This window comes from Heterodontus francisci, chromosome 23, assembly GCF_036365525.1.
Source record: "Heterodontus francisci isolate sHetFra1 chromosome 23, sHetFra1.hap1, whole genome shotgun sequence".
NCBI classification, from domain to species: Eukaryota; Metazoa; Chordata; class Chondrichthyes; order Heterodontiformes; family Heterodontidae; genus Heterodontus; species Heterodontus francisci.
Window position 1 is genome coordinate 32,183,445 of NC_090393.1, and position 23,643 is coordinate 32,207,087.

At 42.2% G+C, this 23,643-nt stretch overlaps 2 protein-coding genes across 3 annotated transcripts in view; both read right to left on the reverse strand.

Annotated features, from left to right (window-relative positions):
* Positions 1-20,985, reverse strand: part of morn3 (MORN repeat containing 3) — a 62,754-nt gene extending 41,769 nt beyond the window's left edge. The window contains exons 1-3 of the mRNA XM_068055023.1: positions 20,553-20,985; positions 9,387-9,544; positions 3,412-3,571 (exon numbers count right to left, since the gene is read on the reverse strand). Of these exons, the coding sequence (XP_067911124.1) occupies positions 3,412-3,571; positions 9,387-9,544; positions 20,553-20,697 (463 nt within the window). The 5' untranslated portion in view covers positions 20,698-20,985. The remainder of the gene's footprint in view (positions 1-3,411; positions 3,572-9,386; positions 9,545-20,552) is intronic.
* The window catches only part of rhof (ras homolog family member F), a 148,484-nt gene continuing 136,794 nt past the window's right edge, over positions 11,954-23,643 (reverse strand). The window contains exon 8 of one of the 2 annotated variants that reach the window (XM_068055011.1): positions 11,954-11,975. In XM_068055011.1, coding sequence (XP_067911112.1) covers positions 11,972-11,975 — 4 coding nt within the window. In that variant the 3' untranslated portion in view covers positions 11,954-11,971. Of the gene's footprint in view, positions 11,976-21,008; positions 21,072-23,643 lie in introns of those variants that run through there. The other variant, XM_068055010.1, reaches the window with a different exon arrangement.

A 23,643-nucleotide genomic window follows, 5' to 3' on the forward strand; every position in this document is an offset into this window, starting at 1 on the left:
TCCTTTTGCTTTTGGATGGCAGCGGTTCATTCACACCTTCCATAGACACATTTTTTGTTTCTTTACTTGTCCCGTTACCACTCCCTTTGGCCTTGCAAAATCAACCCTTTCGTCATACAGTCATAGAGTTATACAGCACAGAAACAGGCCCTTCAGCCCATCGTGTCTGTGCCGGCCATCAAACACCTATCTATTCTAATCCCATTTTCCATCACTTGGCCCGTAACCTCGTATGCTATAGCATTTCAAGTGCTCATCTAAATACTTCTTAAATGTTGTGAGGGTTCCTGCCTTTACCACCCCTTCAGGTAGTGTGTTCCAGATTCCAACCACCTTCTGGGTGAAATTTTTTTATTTCAAATCCCCTCTAAACCTCCTGCCCCTTACCTTAAACCCCCAGGTTATTGACCCCTCCGCTAAGGGAAAAAGTTTCTTCCTATCTATCCTATCAATGCCTCTCATAATTTTGTATACCTCAATCAGGTCCCCCCTCAGCCTTCTCTGCTCTAAGGGAAACAACCCTAGCCTCTCTAGTCTCTCTTCATAGCTGAAATGCTCCAGCCCAGGCAACATCCTGGTGAATCTCCTCTGCACCCTCTCCAATGCAATCACATCCTTCCCATAGTGCAGTGATCAGAACAGTACAGTACTCCAGCTGTGGCCAAACTAGCATTTTATACAGCTCCATCATAACCTCCCTGCTCTTATATTCTATGCCTCGGCTGAGAAAGACAAGCATCCCATATGCCTTCCTAACCACCTTATCTACCAGTGCTGCTGCCTTCAGTGATCTATGGACAAGTACACCAACCGTCCCTCTGATCCTTTGTACCTCCGAGGGTCCTATCATCCATTGTATATTCCCTTGCCTTGTTAGTCCTCCCAAAATGCATCACCTCACACTTCTCAGGATTAAATTCAATTTTCCTCTGACTGCCTATCTTACCAATCCATTTTTATCGTCCTGTAACCTAAGGCTTTCCTCCTCACTATTTATGACACCACCAATTTTCATGTCATCTGCGAACGTACTGATCATACCTGCTATATTCACGTCTAAATCATTAATGTACACTACAAACAGCAAGGGACCCAGCACCAATTCCTGCGGTACGCCACTGGCCACAGGCATCCACTCTCAAAAACAACCCTCGACCGTCACTCTCTGCCTCCTGCCACTAAGCCAATTTTGGATCCAATTTTCAAATTGCCCTAGATCCCATGGGCTCTTACCTTCTTAACCAATCTCCCATGCAGGACCTTATCAAAAGCCTTACTGAAGTCCATGTAGACTACATAAACTGCCTTAACCTCATCTACACATCTAGTCACCTCCTCAAAAAATTCAATCAAGTTTGTTGGACACGATCTCCCCCTGACAAAGCCATGCTGACTATCCCTGATTAATCCCTGCCTCTCCAAGTGGAGATTAATCTTTTCCCTCAGAATTTTTTCCAATAGTTTCCCTACCACTGATGTTAGACTCACTGGCCTGTAATTACCTGGTTTGTCCCTGCTACCCTTCTTGAATAATGGTCCCACATTTGCTGTCTTCCAGTTCTCTGGTACCTCTCCCATGGCCAGAGAGGATTTGAAAATTTGTGTCAGAGCCCCTGCTATCTCCTCCCTTGCCTCACATAACTGCCTCGGATACATCTCATCTGGGCCTGGGGATTTATCTACTTTTAAGCTGCTAAAACAGCTAATACTTCCTCCCTTTCAATGCTAATTTGTTCAAGTATATCACAATGCCCCTCCCTGATCTCTACACCTACATCGTCCTTCTCCATAGTGAACACAGATGAAAAATAATCATTTCAGCCATTTAGGACAGAGATGAGGAGGGATTTCTTCACCCAGAGTGATGAACCTGTGGAATTCTCTACCACAGAAAGCAGTTGAGGCCAAATCATTAAATATATTCAAGAAAGAGTTAGATATAGTTCTTCGGGCTAAAGGAATCAAGGGATACAGGGAGAAAGCGAGAATAGGATACTGAGTTCGGATGATCAGCCATGATCGTACTGAATGGTGCAGCAGGCTCAAAGGGCCAAATGGCCTACTCCAGCTCCTATTTTTCTGTTTCTAAAAACTCACCTATGTCCTCCGGCACCACACACAGATTGTCACTTTGGTCCCTAATGGGCCCTACTCTTTCCCTGGTTATCCTTCGTCATTTAATCTCTCCTGCTTTCCACTCTATCACAGATATTCCCTTTTGCTCCTTTTCCCACCCTCCCCCCTTTCATTTGCTTAAAACCTATTACATCTCTAATTTTTCCCAGTTCTGATGAAAGGTCACAGATCTGAAACATTAACTCTGTTTCTCTCTCCACAAATGCTGCCAGACCTGCTAAGTATTTCCAGAATTTAATCTTTTTATTTAACATAAAATGAGTACTGGAATGCAAATGAAGAGCACTGGATTACAATCAACACATGTTATAATGACATTATACAGACTAATAGTGAGACCATTTCTGGAGTATGGCATGCCATTTTGGTCACCATACTTCAAAAAATATATAAATGCATCAAAGAATTCAGAGATAAGTGACCAGGTTAATTCCACTAATTAACAATTTACAAAGACAGGTTCGAATGACAACTTATTTTCGTTGATGAAAAGGCATGATATAGGTCTTGAAAATAATGAATGCTATAGAGAAAATTGAAAGTAAACCAGCTATTTAATTGGGAATAATGAGCATAGGACTAGAGGACATGCAATATAGAATTCACAAACATCAAGCAAGGTTAGGAACTCAGTGAAAGCTTTTTTCCCCACCACACAGGATAGTGGACACATGGGGCTGAATTTTACCAGCCCCTCGACGTCGGGGGTCGTGGCAGCGGGGCCCATAAAATACCTGCAGGAGAGGCCCACCATGACCTCCAATGCCAAGAAGGCCCCGCCGCATTTTACCATGCAAAATATCATGGGGGCTGTGACGGCAGATCCGCGCCTGAAGGCCGTCGACTTCAAAGCGCACCGCTGTGATCTGCAGCGTGCTAATAAAATTCAGCCCATGGAACACTCCCAGAGCAGGTAATTGCTTTGGGATAAATTGAACTAAAAGTGACCTGGAATGGCACCTATTGCGAAGGGGAGTTGGGGATTATAGAAATATTAATAACAGTGCTTGATTTTCTATGTTCCTATGTTCCTTGAAATGTGGCTCAATCTGCGTTAGTGGTTCGTGGAGGAGGTGGTAAAAGGCAGCGTCCATGATCAAATAAACAAGTAACAAGCAGAACAGATTTGATCAGCTAAACTGTCTTTTCTCAATCCAAATTTTATGTTTTTACTGTATTCCTGCCTGTTATAAAAACAAACTGCCGTTGCTCAATTCAGAAAATAAATCTTTAGCTTAGGTAATCCTATTAAGTACTGTGTTAAACATAACTCACCAAGGCGAAGCATTCCCTGACCATTGGGAGTATCGTCAGACCATTCACCTTCATAAGTAGAGCAATCTGCATAGTACATTCTACCCCAGCCGTTTCTCTTGTCAGCATACCAATGGCCTTCATAAATGTCATCATCTGAGTAAAAGTTGGTTCCTAACCCCTGCAGAAAATGGAGATCAGTGATATACAACAATGATGAAAAAAGTAAAGGTAAAATCATAATGAATGCAAAAAGGAATGAATAAGAAAGACAGAAAGACTTGCATTTATAAAGCACCTTTCATGTCCTCAGGATGTCCCAAAGCACTTTACTGCCAATGAAGTTTTTTTGAAGTGTAGTCACTGTTTTAATGTAGGAAACATGGCAGCCAATTTGTGCACAGCAAGCTCCCACAAACAGTATTGTGATAATGACCAGATAATCTGTTTTTGTGATGATTGAGAGATAATATTGCCAGGACACTCGCATACTCTTTTCTTCAAAATAGAGCCATGGAATCTTTTACATCCACCCAAGAGGTTTGAAGGGCAATCTTGCAGCTCTGCTAAACGTTTCCCGATGGTAATAGATTTTGTTGTGAGATGTAGTATGCTATACTTACATTGAGTTCATTGATGCGATATTGTAAATGGTTATTGCAATGTAGCCACCCTATTTATATAACTGGCTTTATTTTCCATGGATGTAGTTTTTTCTGCATATTGTATGTATGTATGTTCATTCACAACCAGGCAAGGGTAGAAGGGTTAGCAGATTTGGGAAAGCTGGACCAATACATCAGCCACCCAGTGATCACCCAAACCAATTTACACTTGAAAGAACTTTTTACCTTCAGGAGGAGGGAAAGCATGAGAATTTATTTATACCAAGACCTGCTGCTTAATCCCAACTCGATATTCAAATTGCCTGCCCATCGCTTCACAGAAATGCCAAGGCAGTTTAACGAATCAAAGATACGAAGATATGAATTAGGAGCAGGAGTAGGACACTCGGCACATTGAGCCTGCTCTGCCATTCAACCAGATCATATCTGATTGTAACCTCAACTCCACATTCCCACCTACCCCTGATAACCTTTCACCCCCTTGCTTATCAAGAATCTATCTACCTCTGCCTTAAAAATATTTAATCACCCTGCTTCCACCAACTTTTGAGGAAGAGAGTTCCCAAGACTCACGACCCTCAGAAAAAAAAATTCTCCTCATCTCTGTCTTAAATGGGTGACCCCTTATTTTTAACCAGTGACCCCTAGTTCTAGATTCTCCCACAAAAGGAAACATCATTTCCACATCAACCCCCTGAAGACCCCTCAGGATCTTATATGTTTCAATCAAGTTGTTTCTTACTCTTCTAAACTCCAGCGGATACAAGCCTAACCTGTCCAACCTTTCCTCATAAGGCAACCCGCCCATACCAGGTGTTAGTCTAGTAAACCTTCTCTGAACACTTCCAACGCATTTACATCCTTCCTTAAATAAGGAGACCAATACTGTACACAGTACTCCAGATGTGGTCTCACCACTACCCTCTTTAACTGAAGCATAACCTCCCTACTTTTGTATTCAATTCCCCTTGCAATAAATGATAACATTCTATTAGCTTTCCTAATTACTTGCTGTACCTGCATACTAACGTTTTGTGATTCATGAACTAGGACACCCAGATCCCTCTGCATCTCAGAGCTCTGCAATCTCTCACCGTTTAGATCATATGCTTATTTTTTATTCTTCCTGCCAAAATGGACAATTTCACATTTTCCCACATTATACCCAATTTGCCAGATCTTTGCCCCCTCACTTAACCTATCTATATCCCTTTGTAGCCTCCTTATATCCTCTTCACAACTTACTTTCCTTCTTATCTTTGTGTCATCAGCAAATTTAGCAACCATACCTTCATCCAAGTCATTTACATAAATTGTAAAAAGTTGAGGCCCCAGCACTGATCCCTGTGGCACACCATTCGTTATACCTTGCCAACCTGAAAATGACCGATTTATGCCTACTCTCTGTTTCCTGTTATCTAGCCAATCTTCTATCCATGCCAAAATGTGACCCCCTACACCATTAGCTTTTATTTTCCGCAATAACTTTTGATGTGACACGTTGTCAAATGTCTTCTGGAAATCTAAGTACAGTACATCCACTGGTTCCCCTTTATCCACTGATAGAAAAGAAAAAGACAACTCTTGCACCAATGGATCTTGCCATCCCATCACGCCAAATCTCCCACACAATGGATCTTCCTGCTCCATTGATTCTCAACTTGCAATAAAAATTTAAAATCAAAATAAAAGGCAAAGAAAATAACAAATCCCTACCCTCGCTTTTTATATAAATTTCCATTGTCAATAGAGAACAAAGCACTAACTATTTTGCAGAAAGGTGACCTGGTGATTAGACATTGCAAGCGGCTAAAGACAGCATCCAGTTTTTTTCCCAAAAATATAATTTATTCATAAAATTTGTAAAAATACATTACAAAACAATTCAAATTGGACATTTCATAAAGTGCAATAAAGATCAGTTTCCTTCAATACAGTACATGATGTGCCTCACTACCCTTGCCATTCCAGGTTACATTTACAATGTACATTTGCATTCCATGTCAAAACATTCTCTGGTGCATACAGCCCCAGGGGTTTTCCACGGTTTCCAGCCCCTCGGTATACTATGGGGGGAGGACCTTGCACAGTGGCCTTTCCCCATTGAGCGCTTTGCAGCGGCTGCCCCAAGCTTTAGTACGTCCGTCAGCACATAGTCCTGGACAGCTCTTTGCACTGGAAGACCAGCAAGTTTCAGGCAGACCAAAGTGCATCTTTCACCGAGTTGATGATCCTCCAACAGCAGTTGATGTTTATCTTGGTGTGTGTCCCTGGGAACTACCCGTAGAGCTGTGGAGAGAACTCATAGTTCAGGTGTGGAATCTGACTAGATGCCTCTTGCCTCCATATTGACAGAAAGAAAAAACACCTCTTTTAGGTGGCGTTTATTCACCATTTTTAAATGGGATGCCAAGCAAGTTAAGCTCATTTGAGCCCTATTTTTACCAGTGTAATTTTAGTTTCAATTCCAAGAGATCTGTGTCCATGATCCTGTTTACAGTATTTGCACTGCTAAATTCAACACACTTATCACGGTGGCAGAGTCAGTGTCCCACAAAATACTTGAAGTTGAAAGAGATCTAGCAGTATATGTAGTCATTTAGTTTAACTTCTGGATCCTGATATCTGTAAATAAATAGTGGATTGGCCCATTTTGTTGTATTTCTCTTATGGTGGTTACCATATACGTAGCGTATTTCAATTTGCACCCGAATGGCCTTTTAGAGCCTGTGGTATTGGCAGATACCTGAAAAGATTTAAACATGAATGTACCACCACTTTTCTGTTCTGGGATACAATGGGGTGCCAAGAGCACAGGATGGAAAATAGCATAAAGATGTACGAAAGTGGGCTTGTGATGAGGCTCAATGGCAGTTACTATAATGAAGAACTAATTTTTGAAAACTATTTGATACTTTGAAAAATGTTCAACCATACCCCTCCCACCCAGTGTGCTGGTGCATTGACTAAGCTCCAATAATATACTGTGTATGTGTTATTTGTTTTTGAACTGATCTGTGGATAAATAAAACATAGACAATAAAAGAAAAATACAAGACCAATTTGTTTACAGTTGTATCTGATTTATTGGCCCGGAATTTCCTTGAACACTGACATACGCCATGAATTAGGCCGTTTTGTACACTGATCTTACCATTGCAAACTTACTTCAAACTTTCCTGGAAAAATAATCTGAATATACCAACAGCAAGCATAATGGAAAATTCGGATTCTCAGAAGCCATTTAGTCAATGGTTTACCCTATCTACAGCACTGAACCAATTAAGCAGATCAATATTGTCATGACTGGAGTTACAGGATTCTAAACTTTAAATTATTTTACCATGCTGAACTTGAGCACATGCAGAAAAATGTTTGAATTATGGACATACTCAGCTGCTATATTATGTTTTCAGGAACATTCCAAGTTACAGATTACTTTTTAACCATTTATTTAGAACCAGGGACAGAATTGGGTGTTGTGCTGTTCTTGGGACTGGAGTGAGGTTTAGCTGAATTTAGTAGGAAATATGAGGCAGAGACTGAGACAGCATGATGTTGAACATAATGGAGTCTTTATATTGGCCTTTATAGCCACTCCAGGCGCTGCTCCACAAACCACTGACCACCTCCAGGCGCTTACCCATTGTCTCTCGAGACAAGGAGGCCAAAGAAGAAGAAGTAGGAAATATGAGGCAGAGACTGAGACAGCATGATGTTGAACATAATGGAGTTGTCTTTATTCTGTTTTACTTTCAGTTCCGCTTTCAGCTTTCTTTGCTGGTTCATGTGTGCATGGTAGCCTCAAGTGAACAATATGTACAATGCAATTTCAAAACAATCTCAAAACACTGCAGGTGTGAGCACCTGTTCATTGATTCATTTGAGACCAAAGTAGTATACACAAATTTAAAAAGTACATTTGAAAATGTATCAAATTGTGCGAATGGAGGCCTGTGACCAGTGGGGTACCACAGAGATTGCTGCTGGGACCCTTACTGTTTGTAGCGTACATTAATGATTTAGACGTGAATATAGTAGGTAAGTTCGCAGACGACACGAAAATTGGTGGTGCCGTAAATCGTGATGAGGAAAGCCTTAGATTACAGGACGATATATATGGACTGGTAAGGTGGGCAGAGCAGTGGCAAATGGAATTTAATCCTGAGAAGTGTGAGGTGATGCATTTTGGGAGGACTAACCAGGTAAGGGAATATACAATGAATGGTAGGACCCTAGGGCGTACAGAGGGTCAGAGGGACCTTGGGGTGCTTTTCCATAGATCGCTGAAGGCAGCAGCACAGGAAGATAAGGCGGTTAGGAAGGCACACGGGATACTTGCCTTTATTAGCCGAAGCATAGAATATAAGATCAGGGAGGTTACGTTAGAGCTATATAAAATGCTGGTTAGGCCACAGCTGGAGTACTGTGTACAGTTCTGGTCACCACACTATAGGAAGGATGTGATTGCACTGGAGAGGGTGCAGAGGGGATTCACCAGGATGTTGCCTGGGCTGGAGCATTTCAGCTATGAAGAGAGACTGGATCGGCTAGGGTTGTTTTCCTTAGAGCAGAGAAGGCTGAGGGGGGACCTGATTGAGGTAAACAAAATTACGAGGGGCATTGATAGGATAGATAGGAAGAAACTTTTTCCTTTAGCGGAGGGGTCAATAACCAGGGGGCATAGATTTAAGGTAAGGGGCAGAAGGTTCAGAGGAGAGTTGAGGAAACATTTTTTCACCCAGAGGGTGGTTGGAATCTGGAACACAATGCCTGAAGGGGTGGTAGAGGCAGGAACCCTCACAACATTTAAGAAGTATTTAGATGAGCACTTGAAACGCCATAGCATACAAGGCTCCGGGCCAAGTGGGGGAAAACGGGATTAGATTGGACGGGTGCTTGATGGTCGGCGCAGGCCGAAGGACCTGTTTCTGTGCTGTAAAACTCTATGACTCAAATAAAATGACAAAAATTTCAATTTTTTGAGCGGTGGGCATGCCTCCAGCCCCCATCCTGAAAAATCTTGAATGTACAGCATACAAGAATTTCCAAAAGTGTATAAAACATAGTATAAAAATAGTTGTTCTTCATTACAGTAACTGCTGCAAAGCCTTACATTTTCACAATTGAATGAAATTTTGACACTGCAAGCAAGTTAGCAAACTGTGAAGAAAAGGAGAAAAAATGAGGAAGATACACTAGATTTGCTTAGAAGTAGTCGATTATCTTGGATAGATAAACTTTAAAAACAAAATATGTTACGCAGAATGATAATAGCATATGCCATGGAGTGGTTGAGACAATATTACAGCTATAATATCCTCAGAACAAGTTACTAATACCCAAATCATGAAATCATTCTGTACTCACATGTCTTTTGTCATTTTTCCATACTCCTGAATATACTTTTTTGTATTCTCCACTGATTGGATCTGGCAGACTGTAAGTCCCGAAACCATTTCTTTTTCCATACTCCCAGTCACCATTGTAAATGCCACCAGTAGTTTTCCACTTCTGTGTTCCCTTCCCTGTTTAGATTAAAATATCGATGATAATGCAATAGGGAAATGTTTTAATACTTTAGAATTATGTTTTAACTTTTGTAAGGCTCAAACTGGAGATTCTCAATATTCAGCTATTGTAAAAAAAATCATGGGTACAGTAACACTATTACCATAAACTGTTACCTGCACTTAATTGGCAACTTTACTTTTAATGAGGAATTATCACTACATGGTTTTGTCTGAGTAACATGATTGAATTTTTTGATGAGGTAACAAGGATGGTCAATGGGGGTAGTGCATTTAATGTAACCGATGGCAGACTGGTCATGAAAGTGAAAGTCCATGGGATCCAAGGGAAAATGCTAACTTGAATCCAAAATTGGCTCATAGGCAGGAAGCCAAGGGTAATGGTCAATGGATTTTTTTGTGACTGGAAGGCTGTTCAGTCCCTTGCTTTTTGTGATATATATTTGCACTTGGATATGATTTGGACTGAAATATAGTGGGTAGGGGGTATGATTAAGAGGTCTGCAGATGATACAAAAATTGGCTGTATGGTTAATAAAGAAGAAGAAAGCTGTAAACAACAGGAAGATATCAATGGACGAGTCAGGTGGTGAAGCAGTGGCAAGTGGAGTTTAATCTGGAGAAGTGTGAGGTAATGCATTTGGGAAGGCTACAAGGCAAGAGAATACACAATAAATGGTAGGATACTGAGAACTGTAGAAGAACAGCAGGATCTTGCAGCACATGTCAACTGATCCCTGAAGATGTCTGGATAGGTAGATAAAGTGTGCAAGAAGGTATATGGAATACTTGCCTTTATTAGCCAAGGTATAGAGTATAGAAGCTGGGAGGTTATGCTGGAACTGTAAAAAACGCTGGTTAAGCCACTGCGGAGTACTGCGTGCAGTTCTGGTTGCCACGCTATTGGAAGGATGTGATTGCACTAGAAAGGGTACAGAAGAGATTTACAAAGATGTTACCTGGACTGGAGAATTTTAATTAGGAAGAAAGATTGGAGAGGCTAGAGTTGTTTTCTTTAAAACAGAGGAGGCTGAATGGGGACCTAATTGGTGCATAAAATTATGAGGGGTCTGGACAGAATGGACAGGAGTGCCCTATTTCCCTTGATTGAGGGGTCCATAACCAGGGGCATAGATTTAGGGTAAGAGGTAGAAGGTTTAGAGGGGATTCAAGGGGAAATATTTCCATCCAGGGAATGGCGGGGATCTGGAACTCACTGCCTGAAAGGATGGTAGAGCAGAAACCTTCATAACATTTAAAAAGTACCTGGGTATGCACTTGAGATGTAACCTACAAGGCTACAGACCAAGAGCTGAAAAGTAGGATTAGGCTGGACAACTACTTGGGCACGAAGGGCCGAATGGCCTCCTTTCATGCAGTAAATTTCTATGATATCCCAAAGTTTAAGTTGTCGGTTCTTCCAGTCTTTTCAAAGTAATTCACATAATAAGGATTTCAATTCCTGGCTTCAGTGCTGAATAACCAAATTTATACTTGCATTTGTACTCTGTGGGGCAAAAAGTACACATTATGCTAACTGTGCAATTTTTAAATTTGTTTTTTTTGTGGGATTTGGGCACCACTGGCTAGGCCAGCATTTATTGCCCTTGAACTGAATGGCTTGCTAGGCAATTTCAGAGGGAATTTAAGAGTCAACCACATTGCTGTGGGTGTGCAATCACATGTAGGCCAGACCAGGTAAGGACAGCAGATTTCCTTCCCTGAAGGACATTAGTGAACCAGATGGGTTTTTACAACAATTGACTGGTTTCATGGTCACCATTAGAGTAGTTTTTAATTTCAGATTTAATTGAATTCAAATTTCACCATCTGCCATAGTGGGATTTGAATTCATGTCCCCAGAGCATTAGCCCTGAGCTCTAAATTACTAGCCCAGTGACAGCACCACAATACCACAGCCTCCCCATAGTAGTATGAGCTTTACCTTTACACAAAAATCCAATTTTTCAATATGAAATGAATCATGTATATGGATCATTATGTAAAAACTGTTTATTTAAGAGATTCTACATGTTTCATTGATACAGTTTCCCAAACGGGATAAATGTAAACGATCTCAAGGCATCCAAAACATACAAGATTCTAGATAGTGCATTTTTCTGATTTACAGCTCTAGAGTGACATCGAAAGACCTACACAATGCATCAGAAAACAGATACAAAGTCATTAATCAAGAAATAGAATTGGGCCTCGTAACTTGCAGCTTAAGCCAATACTGTATAAACAAGATTTTAAACAATCAATATTGGGTGTGAGAGCAATGTGTAGAGGATTCAGAACTCTGCCTTACTGCGATCCTTTTCCAAACTATTATTTTTAGGAGGTTCCACAGACCATTGAAACTCCATATCACCCTTAGTTCCACTGTAGAAACACCAATTGACCCAATGATTCTTCAGAGCCTCAGCTAAAAAAATAACAATGGTAATAGTAAATATATTAAAAGTAAAACTGAAAGAACGCAAAAGTGCCTAAGGCAACTGAAAAATAGAAACAGAAAAAAAAGCAAATCTACTGCTCCATTGATTGTGAATTATTCTGGATCTGGAGCATGGTTTTGTTGTTCAGATGCTGCTCTAGCCTATGCCAGCGCCAAACAGGCAAATCAAGTTAATCATAACTACATATATTGGCTATATTATTATTGGCTATCCCTCGCAGGTGAGGATGATTGTTTTCTGTAAGTCCGAAGATGGCTAATGAGGCCAATTCAGGATCTACAGACTTTATGGCACTAGGGCATTTGTTGTTATGTGGGATGTCTGGTCATGTATTATTCGCCGCTCTCGTTCCTCTTCATTTTGTTATCATTGGGTCTCAAAATGCTGGGATCCTTCCCACAGACTGCCTCCATCTGGTTTGGTCCAGTGTCATGGTCCTGCAGTTTTTTTTTCTGGGAATATGCGGTTTGCCTTTAAGGTTTGCAAATGATCAGTATTGCTTTAAGAACCAGCAAGCCTCAGGAGTTATAGGAAGGTGCATTTTCATTGCCTTAGAAACAGCCATTCGGAGACTGCGATTCAAAGGGTGCATTCTCGTTACCATAGATACAGCCACTGGGAGTGAGTATTAAGCAATACATTTGTTACAATTCAATTTTGAACTGGCTTTTTAGTTGAAGACAGTTTGTTATAACAGAACACAGGCACAGAGCACTTGGACACAGACAGCTGTGGTGACAGCACCTGGAAAAAGAGCTCTCAACCATTCAAACTGAAGGAAGAGGATTGGAGTCTGTTTAATTATTATCTCTCAAATTCTAAAAAAAGTCAAGCCAAAACAGAGATCTCTGGTAATTTAAACTGAAGGAAGGGAAGTTAGACTGTGACAATCTTTTAGCCCTCAAAAACTCTAAAGTCAGCTTGATTCTATTGAAAGTGTTTGCAAGTCATTAATTGTCGAAATTCGCTGGATTCGCAGAAATTCACAGATGACTGTGAGGACTTCAAACAACATTCTGTGAGGACTTCAAGCAACATTGGACTGTAAATTTGCAAGGACTCTATTTTTTTCTATTTTAAATGTTGTTTATATCTTCATAGTGTTTAAGAATTTAGTTCTTCTAATTAAAAAGTTAATTTGTTGATTTTAAAGACACCTGGTTTGGTTAGCCTCATTCGGGGGTTAATAGATGGTACAATTTGGCTGGGTCTTTCTTTAATTTGGAAAGTTTAAATTATATGTTAGGCGATCTGTGGAGCGACGGGATTGAATTATCAGTGCGTTTCTCCCACCACAATCAGAATCGTATATTTTGATTGGGGGCTTTGACTGGAGCGGTCGGTCATAACACCAGGGTGATGGTCTCCCAGGAGTTGCTGTCAACGTTGCATTTCTTCATCTTGCATTTCAGCAAATCCTTGAAGCGCTTCTTCTGTCCTCCTCTAGTGTCTGCCCTGACTGAGCTGGAAGAAGACAACCTGCTTTTGGAGCCTTCTACCTGGTATCCAAACTATATGACCGACCCAATGAAGCTGATGGCAGGTAATTATAGCCTCAATGCTTGTGGTGCCTGCTTGTGAGAGGACACTGATGTTGGTGCAGCTGTCTTCCCACTTGATATGTAGGATCTTCCAGTTCTTTGAGGTGCTTCCTGTACGTTGTCCATGTTTCAGCCCCGTGTTGTATGGTAGGGATCATGACTGCATGGTAGACCATGAGCTTGGTTTCTAAATACTGAAGTAAATCAGTGGGATAGTTGTAACTGCTTCTACATTTTCAGGCTTCATGTCAATGATTCTTACAGATTAAAACAATTTCTAAGAAAATGTTGGACCAGTTTTTTTTCCTAATAGAGTAATCAAGGGGATACTGAAAGAATTGGTTTGGCAACAATGTTTACTGGTTGTCACATGACTCAAGTTAAAAATAGAATGGAAACCCTGGTAACAGGGGAAGTTGTAGGCAGAGAAGTGACAGGCGCCCCTTGATAGGACAAGCCCGGGGGCAGCAGCGTGCACTTGAGAGGGCAGCAAACTCACAAGCTTTTGGTTGTGGTGTCAGTGTGTTTTGCCTTCCGGAAGGAGATAAAGTCAAGTCTGCTGACGTGTCAAGGAAGGAGAGAAGACCACAACCCAGCTCATTTTCCAGTGACTCTCTAAAACGCCCTGAGAAGCCCACTGTGTCAATTCATCTCGTGTCCTGTCTTTGAAGAAAAGCCTGCTACATTACTTCTCAACACTGCCTGAAAAGAACTGTTCTAAAAGATCTCAGTGACCCATCTACATGTACTTGGAAGTTAGACTGTATGCCAGTTGTGGAACACCATATATCTCATCATCTGTTTTTTTCAGGAAACAGCAAGTATTCAGCCCAAGTGTTTTTTTTTGTCTGCAACAGAGCTCTGAATTTAAAAGATCCCTTTTATTTTTCCGGTTAACCGGTGTATGCATGTATGTGTGTGGCTGTGTGTGTATGTGCGCGCGCATGTGTGTGTGTGTGTGGGGCTAAGGTAAAAAGGGGACTTTAAAATTTCAATTTGTGTGTTTATGCTTTACTTCATTACTAGTTAAGACTTTTTATCATAAACTGATAATTTTGTTGTTCATTAAAGAAAGCTGGTTAGTGTGTTCTATTCTGGAAAAAATAGAGTATATGATTGACTGTATCAGTAATTGGGAAAATTTTAAGTATATGTTGTGACTTCTGGAGAACTGGGACTAGAATAAACAGTGCACTCCTCCCACCTCGGTCGTAACACTCTGCAGCACTCAATACAGTTTTCTAAAAATTCAGATTGTGACTGAAGAGCATTGGTAAAAATGTGCCCATCCCAAGTTGGCTGAACCACTGCAGTCCTTGTGACAACAGTGCTCCCATAATGGTGGTCGGAGTTTGATCCAACAATGATAATGTGTCCAGGTCAGGATTGTGTACAACATGGAGGGGAAGCTGGAGGTAGTGGTCTTTGCATTACAGTTCTGCTCTTGTCCTTCTCAATAGTAAAATTTCATAGGGATGGGAGGGGTTATGGAAGTAAGCTTAGTAAATTGTTACACTGCATGCTGTAGATAGTATGTACTGCAGTCACAGTGCACAGTTAGGCGAGGATAGTGAAGCCATATTTTGTTATCCTTCTCAAATGACTGTCTTGGCACCCAGTTCCATGGGACTGCTCCATTCTCATCTATTCAAATATAGTCAGTGTATCGCAAGCAATGACTTCTCTTCCCTCCCCTGCACTTTTGCCTGTCGACATCCCACCCCCCAACCTCAACCCTAACCCTCTCATCAACTTTACCTACATGCTGCTCCTTAGCAGCAACCATGGGCATAGGATCATCATTCACAAGGTCACTGGCAATACCCATCTCAATCGCTCCACCAATTCTCTTGATCCCTTGACTGCCTCTATGATACTAGATGGCTTATCCGAAATAAGTTTTGGATGAGTGTCACTTTTGGGATGTTCAACAATTTTACTGAGTAACATCTGGATATCATTTATATTATGTGTTACTTTTAACTTAGTTCACAAAGGTATATGGTACTTGGAGTCAGGTTACAGATCAGCCATGATCTCACTGAATGGCAGCAGAACAAGCTCAAGAGGCTAAAATGGCCTCCTCCTGCTTCAATGTTGAAAGTTCAGGGAAGAGGGAGTGAGTTGCATATACAACCCAAGCCAGACAGGCCAGTCTGTGGAATGTTGCCTTCCAGATCAGACGTTAGTCCATCCAGACCCACTGTGATAGATTATCATCTTCATAGCCTGAATAATAGCTTAGCAAGGCAGATCATCCACCCTTTACAGAAACCCCAGATTTTTATTTTGTTGATCGAAGACAAAAATCTATCCCACTGTGCCAAGGAAGAAGATGCTGCCCAAGTCATGATGAAAAGGATGCATTAGATAGCCTGGCTTTACTTAAAGTTTATACGTCACCAGGACTGGATGAGGTGCATCCAAGGCTACTGAGGGAAGTAAGGATAGAAATTGCAAAGACACTGGCCATAATCTTCCAATCCTCCTTAGATACACGTGTGATGCCCTCTGCCTCCATGCATAAATCCCCTTATAGGTCCCTAATCAGCCCACTCGTCTTTTTACTGCCCTTTTACTATTTATGTGCCTATTGTCATGAAAGTGCTTCTATTTTTAAACTTTTTTTGAGAACTTGTGGTTGAAGATTGTGGAGATGGATTCATTTGGGACTGATGTGATTCCATAGATGCTGGACTTTTTAAAAAAAAACAGTCATTGGAAGGACTTGAGCTTTTTGTTTAAAAACATTTATTGAATGTCACATGTCTTCAGCCATGTAAACAGCAAGTGCCTTCTGACTATGGGAGTTGTTTACTGAGAAGTGACATGTCAAGATTTATGGTGGTCAACAGTTGGTTTAATTTTGAATACTGTTTTGAGTCAGTTGTGGTCAGCCTGTTAAGAGAGAAACACCCAACTCATCTTTTCTCCACCTCTCTGAGAAACCCTGAGAATTCAGTTTGTGATAACTGAAACCCCGATACTGCGTTTCTCTTGGAAAGCCTGCCACATCAATTCTCGACGCCGCCTGTAAAGAATTGCTCCAGAAAGATCACAGTGACAGCCGTCTACGCGTATTTTGTGATGCCACAATAAAGGGACAACTTTTATAATTCCTTGTTTTCCTTTTCCTTCAAGAATTAACTTGTATTTGGCCAAAGTTATTTTTGTCTTTTTTTGTAAAAAGATCCTGCAGAGAAAACTTCTTTAATTTTTCTTTAACCAGTATGTGTGTGGCTAATTTTAAAAAGGAACTTTCATATTTTAATGTGTATTAATGCTTTGCATCTTTACTGAACTAGTCTTGTTTTATAATAAATTAATAAATTGTTGTTTATTAAAGAAACCTAGTTGGTGTATTTTATTCTGAAATAAAAATAGAGTGTACAATTGGCTGTATCGGTAACTGGATAAACATTTAAAGATATGTTGTGACCCGTGGAGAAGTGGAACTGGAGAAAGACAGTGCACTCCTCCCGCCCCGGTCGTAACACTATACAAGACATTTAGATTCCCTTTTATGTTAGCTGCGCGTCTCTTCTCATACTCTCTCTTTGCTTCTCTTATTTGTTTTTTAACTTCCCCTCTGAACCTTCCATATTCACTAAAATAAAAGCAAAATACTGCGGATGCTGGAAATCTAAAATAAAAACAAGAAATGCTGGAACCACTCAGCAGGTCTGGCAGCATCTGTGAAAAGAGAAGCAGAGTTAACGTTTCGGGTCAGTGACCCTTCTTCGGAACCTTCTTCCATATTCAGCCTTATCCTCAATTGTATTATCCACTTGACATCTGTTATATGCAGCCTTTTTCTGCTTCATCTTACTCTCTATCTCTTTCGTCATCCAGGGAGGTCTGAATCTGTTTGCCCTACCTTTCCCCATTATGGGAATGTACCTTGACTGTACCCGAGCTATCTCTTCTTTAAAAAGCAGCCCATCCAAAATTAGGTTGGTGTGCGGCTTGGAGGGGAACTTGCAGGTGGTGGTGTTCCCTTGCATCTGCTGCCCTCATTCTTCTAGGTGATAGAGGTCACAGGTTTGGAAGATGCTGTCGAAGGAACTTTGGTCAGTTACAGTTTCGCCTTCCAATCTTTGATTCCAATTTACTTGGGCCAGATCCGTTCTCACTCCATTGATGTTGGCGCTCCCCCAATTAATTATCTTTACTAAGAATTGCTCCTTGTCCTTTTCCATAGCTAACCTAAATCTTATGTTATGGGCACTGTCCCCTAAATGTTGCCCTGTCACTTGATACACTTGACCCACCTCATTCCCCAGAACCAGATCCAGCAATGCCTCCTTCCTCACTGGACTGTCAACATTCTGATGCAGAAAATGTTTCCAAACACAAATAAAGCTGTTTAGTGATTCGTATCTGGACATGTCCAACTACAGCGTTAATTAATCTGCCATTCACGAGTTTGGAGAAAAGCAATGGAGTCCCATTGTTGTGCCCTTGGGTTCAGGCTATCATAGGACTAGATATTGAGTCTTACAGGTGAACTTCTCATTGTAAGCGATGTGACGGGGACTGACCATTAATAGTGAACCCGTGAGAGACCTGAAATTTGTAATAAAGTTGCAACTTTCTCCAGCTTAACAGAAGATCAAGTCAATCATTTTCAGTCCATGCCCATATATGGCTTTTAAAAAAAAGTATTTTTTCAGGGCATGTGGGCATTGCTGGCTAGGCCAGCATTTATTGCCCATCCCTAATAACCCTTGAGAAGGTGTCTTCTTGAACCGTTGCAGTCCTTGGGGTGTAGGTACACCAGCACTGCTGTTAGGAAGGGAGTTCCAGGACTTTGACTCAGTGACAGTGAAGGAATGGTGATACAGTTCCAAGACAGGATGGTGTGCGGCTTGGAGGGGAACTTGCAGGTGATGGTGTTCCCTTGCATCTGCTGCCCTCATTCTGCTAGGTGATAGAGGTCACAAGTTTGGAAGATGCTGTCGAAGGAACTTTGGTGAGTTGCTGCAGTGCATCTTGTATATGGAATACACTGCTGCCACTGTGTCGGTGTGGAGGGAATGAATATTGGTGGTGAATGGGGTGCCAATCAAGCGGGCCGCTTTGTCCTGGATGGTGTCGAGCTTCTTGAGTGTTGTTGGAGCTGCGCTCACCCAGGCAAGTGGAGAGTATTCCATCACTTTCCTGACAAGTACCTTGTAGATGCTGGACAGGCATTGGGGAGACAGGAGGTGAGTTACGCGCCACAGAATTACCAGTCTCTAAACTACTCTTGTAGCCACAGCGTTTATGTGGCTTGTCCAGTTCAGTTTCTGGTCAATGGTGACTCCCAGGATATTGATAGTGGTGAATTCAGCGATGGTAATGCCATTGAACATCAAGGGGAGATGGTTAGGCTCTCTCTTGTTTGTGATGGTCATTGTTTGGCACGAATATTACTTGCCACTTATCAGCTCAAGCCTGGATGTTGTCCAGGTCTTGCTGCATATGGCTGCTTCCGTATCTGAGGAGTCGCGAATGGTGCTGAACATTGTGTAATCATCAGCGAACATCCCCACTTCTGAACTTATGATGGAGGCAAGGTCTTTGATGAAGCAGCTGAAGATGATTGGACCTAGGATTTGACCCTGAGGAACACCTGCAGTGATGTCCTGGGACTGAGATGATTGACCTCCAACAACCACAACCATCTTCCTTTGTGCTAGGTATGACTCCTGCCAGTGGAGAGTTTTCCCCCGATTCCCATTGGCTCCAGTTTTGCTAGGATTCCTTGATTACATATTCAGTCAAATGCTGCCTTGATGTCAAGGGCAGTCACTCTCACCTCACTTCTGGAGTTCAGCTCTTTTGTCTGTTTGGACCAAGACTGTAATGAGGTCAGGAGCTGAGCGGCCCTCGCCATTGACTCCTTTACCTCCTCAACACTCTTTCATGCAACAACTTGGAATTATATTGCGCTTTTCACATAGTAAAACATCCCAAGGTGCATCACAGGAGCGTATTCTGACAAAAATTGACACCAAGCCAAAGAAGGAAAGATTAGGTGACTAAAAGCTTGGTTTTAAGGAGAAAGAGATGGAGAGAATTAGGAAAGAAATTTCCAAAGCTTACGGCCTAGACTGCTGGAGGTTCGTCAGTGGTGGGGCAAAAAAAGTCAGGGATGCACAAAAGGTCAGAATTGTAGCATTGTAGAGTTCTCGGAGGATTGTAGGGCTGCAGGAGGCGACAGAGACAGGGAAGGGGATAATCATGAAGAGATTTGAACACAAGTATCAACAGTTCTGATCAAAGGTCACAGACATGAAACGCTGGGCTTGATTTTTAGCTCCTGCTAGGATCCGGAGTGGAGGCGGGTGGGCAGCACCCCCAGCCTGCGTGCCGGTTCCCTGGCTCCATCGCAGCCCAAGGCCATTTTCACAGAGGCGTGATTGGGAGAGGGGGTAGTGGGTAGCCGATGAGGTTCATTAAGTGCCACTTCAGGCTTCAGGTAGCAGGGTCATTTGAGACCTCAGGGGGTGGTTGTCCCTGCCCTTTTGCAAGTCACCCCAAGCCCAGGTAAGCCCATTCCACCCCCTGCACCCCACAACCCAACCGTTTCCCACATGGTGCAGCCCGCAGGGAAAATCCTGCCTATTAAATCTGTTTTTCTCTCTCCACAGGTGCTGCCAGACTTGCTGACTATTTCCAGAATTTTCTGTTTTTATTTCAGATTTCCAGCATCCGCTGTATTTAACTTTTATCTTCAAAAACTATCCCAGCCTCACGGTTTGGAACTGCTTCCATAAGCCCCTCTGCCTTTCAAATTCTTCAAAATCTATCTCTTCATTCTTCGTTTCGGTTTCCTCTCCCGAACTCTTCCTCCTGGCTTGGTCCGTTTTCAGTTAGCAGTACCGTACATAAAGTACAAGCAGTTCCCGTTTTAACGCTTATCACCACGAATGCTTCTCACTTTATTTCTTTTAATTCTATTTTGCAATACAATGCATTGTGTATGAGGGAGAGAAAAAAGGACGGCTTTGCTCTTACCATGTTTTTTATTGTCCCGCCACTCTCCTGTATATTCGTCCCCGCTTACTGAGTGGACGGTGTTTTTTAAGCCGTTTTTCTGCGCATTTCGATCCCACTCATTCCACCGATTTTCTTTCGGCTTCCGAGGCCTCAAAAATGGCATTTTAATAACGAAGGGGTTTGGAAAGCTTTACTTATTATACAGGATGCAGGTTGCACACTCCTGACAGAGTCAGCAGTAAAGAAATGGGAGGAAGGCCGAGGCTGATTCTTTTCCAATGTGCTTCACAGGTGAGTTTATTCAAGATGGACTTGCTTTCACTCACGAAACTTCGGAAGCAGGTATCAGAAAGGCCTACCGAAAATCAGCAGCAATGCATTTCAGCACCGAGGCAAGTTTAGATATCAGTGCAACAGCACGTTTAATAACAATCCCGGCGCTCTTGTACTACAGTGTATGGCCAGTTGCTATAGCAACTGAGAGGGGCCTTGTGGTCGGGGCCTTATGATTCGTGATGTGTCTTTTTATTTTTCAAACTAAAAAAGAAAAACGAAAAAAGAAAACATTGTCAGACCAAAGTTCTTTTGTAAAAAGAATAATGATTTTAAAAAGGAAATTGTTTGATGGAATGCGTCATCTCTTGTCATATCACCCCGCCTGTAGGAAGTAACATGAAAGTTAGCTAGAGGTTTCCAACTTTCAGGCCTGGGAGGTAGATCTCTACCTCATGTAATGTGAATTACTTGGCATTTACTATATTTATTCTTAAACGCGTAAGTATCCCAAAACTAATCTTTTTTTTAAAATAAAAAATCCAAAATGATACATTTAAAGCTGTGGAGAGTTGAACAATTTCACAAGGCATCACCCAAAGTTTATGAACAGTGATCTTATCACCCAGTAGCTGTACGCTTTTTCTGTGAACGAGGGGTCTCTGTTGCAGTTTACGCAACCTTTCCCCATTATTACCTCATCGAAAATTATTTCTTGACCTTGGCGGCTCTGAGCACTCGAAGCTTAATTTGAAATCGTCATCCACAGGTAATTTCCCTCCCACAAAAAAAACTTAAGTTGCAGTTCCAAAGGGGAGAGGGAAAAACTGTTTACAACAATATCTGTGCATGTTAGATTTTACCATTTCTACAAATTACATATTTGTGTGTAGAGAATATTATTCTATGATGAGATATGAAATTTACATGCGATATGTGTTCTAACCAGTCAAATGAGACCAGATGACTTATCAGTGGGAGTCATGAATAAGTTGCCAGCCTAACCTATGGTGATTTTATCATTAGTCATTGCTGATCAACATTCGAAAGTAATTGGGGGGAATTTTATGGAGTCCGCTATGGCGGATTTGGTGGCATGCAGAGTAATTAGGCGGGAGGTGTTTTTTCAGATTCCCAACGGCAGCACATTTTAGAGGAATTAAGTTGGCAGTAGCTTCCTGTATTCGCCCAGTGTGGTGGCGGATTGCAGCTTTGCATTCATTCAAATAACATGAATACTCATTACCCTATGCACAGTTATGATTTAGTCCTACCTGCCAGATTGAGTGAACGGCGAGCGATATTCCTGTGCCACCCAGCTCATGAATGTTTCAACGTGGTGAGCAGCGGTCATATTTGTACATTTGAGTCTCAGGACTGTGCTCTTCTCAGCCACTAGACTAACGCCAGCTTTGGAATGGATGTTTGCCTCCAGGCCAGCATTGCAATTGATGTTTACCTCCACGCCACCATTGGAACGGATGTTTGCCTCCAGGCTCGGCACCAGCAAGGGTGAATCATCTCGAGGAATGGCGGCGACAGCATGGGTGGGAGCTACATGGAGGAGCAGGGCAGGGTAGTTGGGGAGGGAAGGATAGGGCTGATTGGGTGCATCAAGGAGTAGAGCAGGGTGGAGCAGAGCATCCAGGTTGTTGAATGGTTGATGTTGATGGTGAAGATGCATTTTGTCAGCTGCGGGGGTGGTGGGTGAATTGATCAGTATTGTTTGAAGATATTTGGCAAGTGCCTAAAGAGAACAATGAGTGCTGTCGACATCGAGGAGCTGTAAGGCAAATTGAGGGTACTGGCGAGCAGAGGGAACGGTCATAGTCAATGGGGGCAAATGGATTCTGTAGGGAAGAAGGTCAAGACTAATGGGTGGGTATTCGACAACTTCATATGGAGGGGAACGGCACTCAGCAACAATGGTCAGTTCGATGAGAGGAGGTTCAAGTATAAGAGCCAGCATGTCGATCATAACGGGATTAGGAATAGGGCGAGGGATGGCATGAATACAGTGATGATTACACAGTGCGCTATGATGGGGTGAGGCTCAATGGAGGGAAGAGTAACAGTGACATTGGGTGAGTCAAGGGTGATGGGTTCAAGCTTGGAAGGTTGCAGGAGGAGGTGGGGAGACTTGCCCTGAATTCCACGTGCACCATCTTCTCCGACGATAATGGGAACCATGTGGACGCTCCAGGATTGCAAGGAGAGTGGGAGGAGGCAAACGACAGTGGGTGTGTCTTCTACCTGGCTGCAATTTGAAGGCAGTTATAAGGGAGCTGTTGATTGCCGCCATGTTTCATTTCACTAGCGACAGAGGGCTGAATCGCCACGCTCTGCTTATTTATTGTTCAGAAAAGCCACAGCGACATGGGTCTCATACACCCAATTTGTCTAGTACCACAGGAAGAAGAATGAAGAGAGAGACTGAGAAGTCTCTTTTCCCTCAACTCATGATGCCTAAGCGCTAGCAACAGGCAGAACAGGAAGGTTACGATGTTCTGAACAATAACATCCAGGAACGTCCTTATCATAGACGGGCACTGGCACGTCATCGCATCCTCATGACAAGGATAAATCACCTTCAAATGTCAGAGGGGCAATGCCAGTGACACCTGAGAATGCCACGTGAAATGGTCTCAGAAATTTGTAGGATCTTGTAGCATGCCTGCAACCACTTGGCTTCGGTGGGACACCAAACCACTTGCCCTCAAGCTGACTGTTGCACTCAAATTTCTTCTCCAGCAGCTCCTTCCAGGGATCCATGGGCGACATGTGGCATCTTGCAGTCTGTGACCCACAGGTGCATCAAAGAGGTGACCAATGCCCT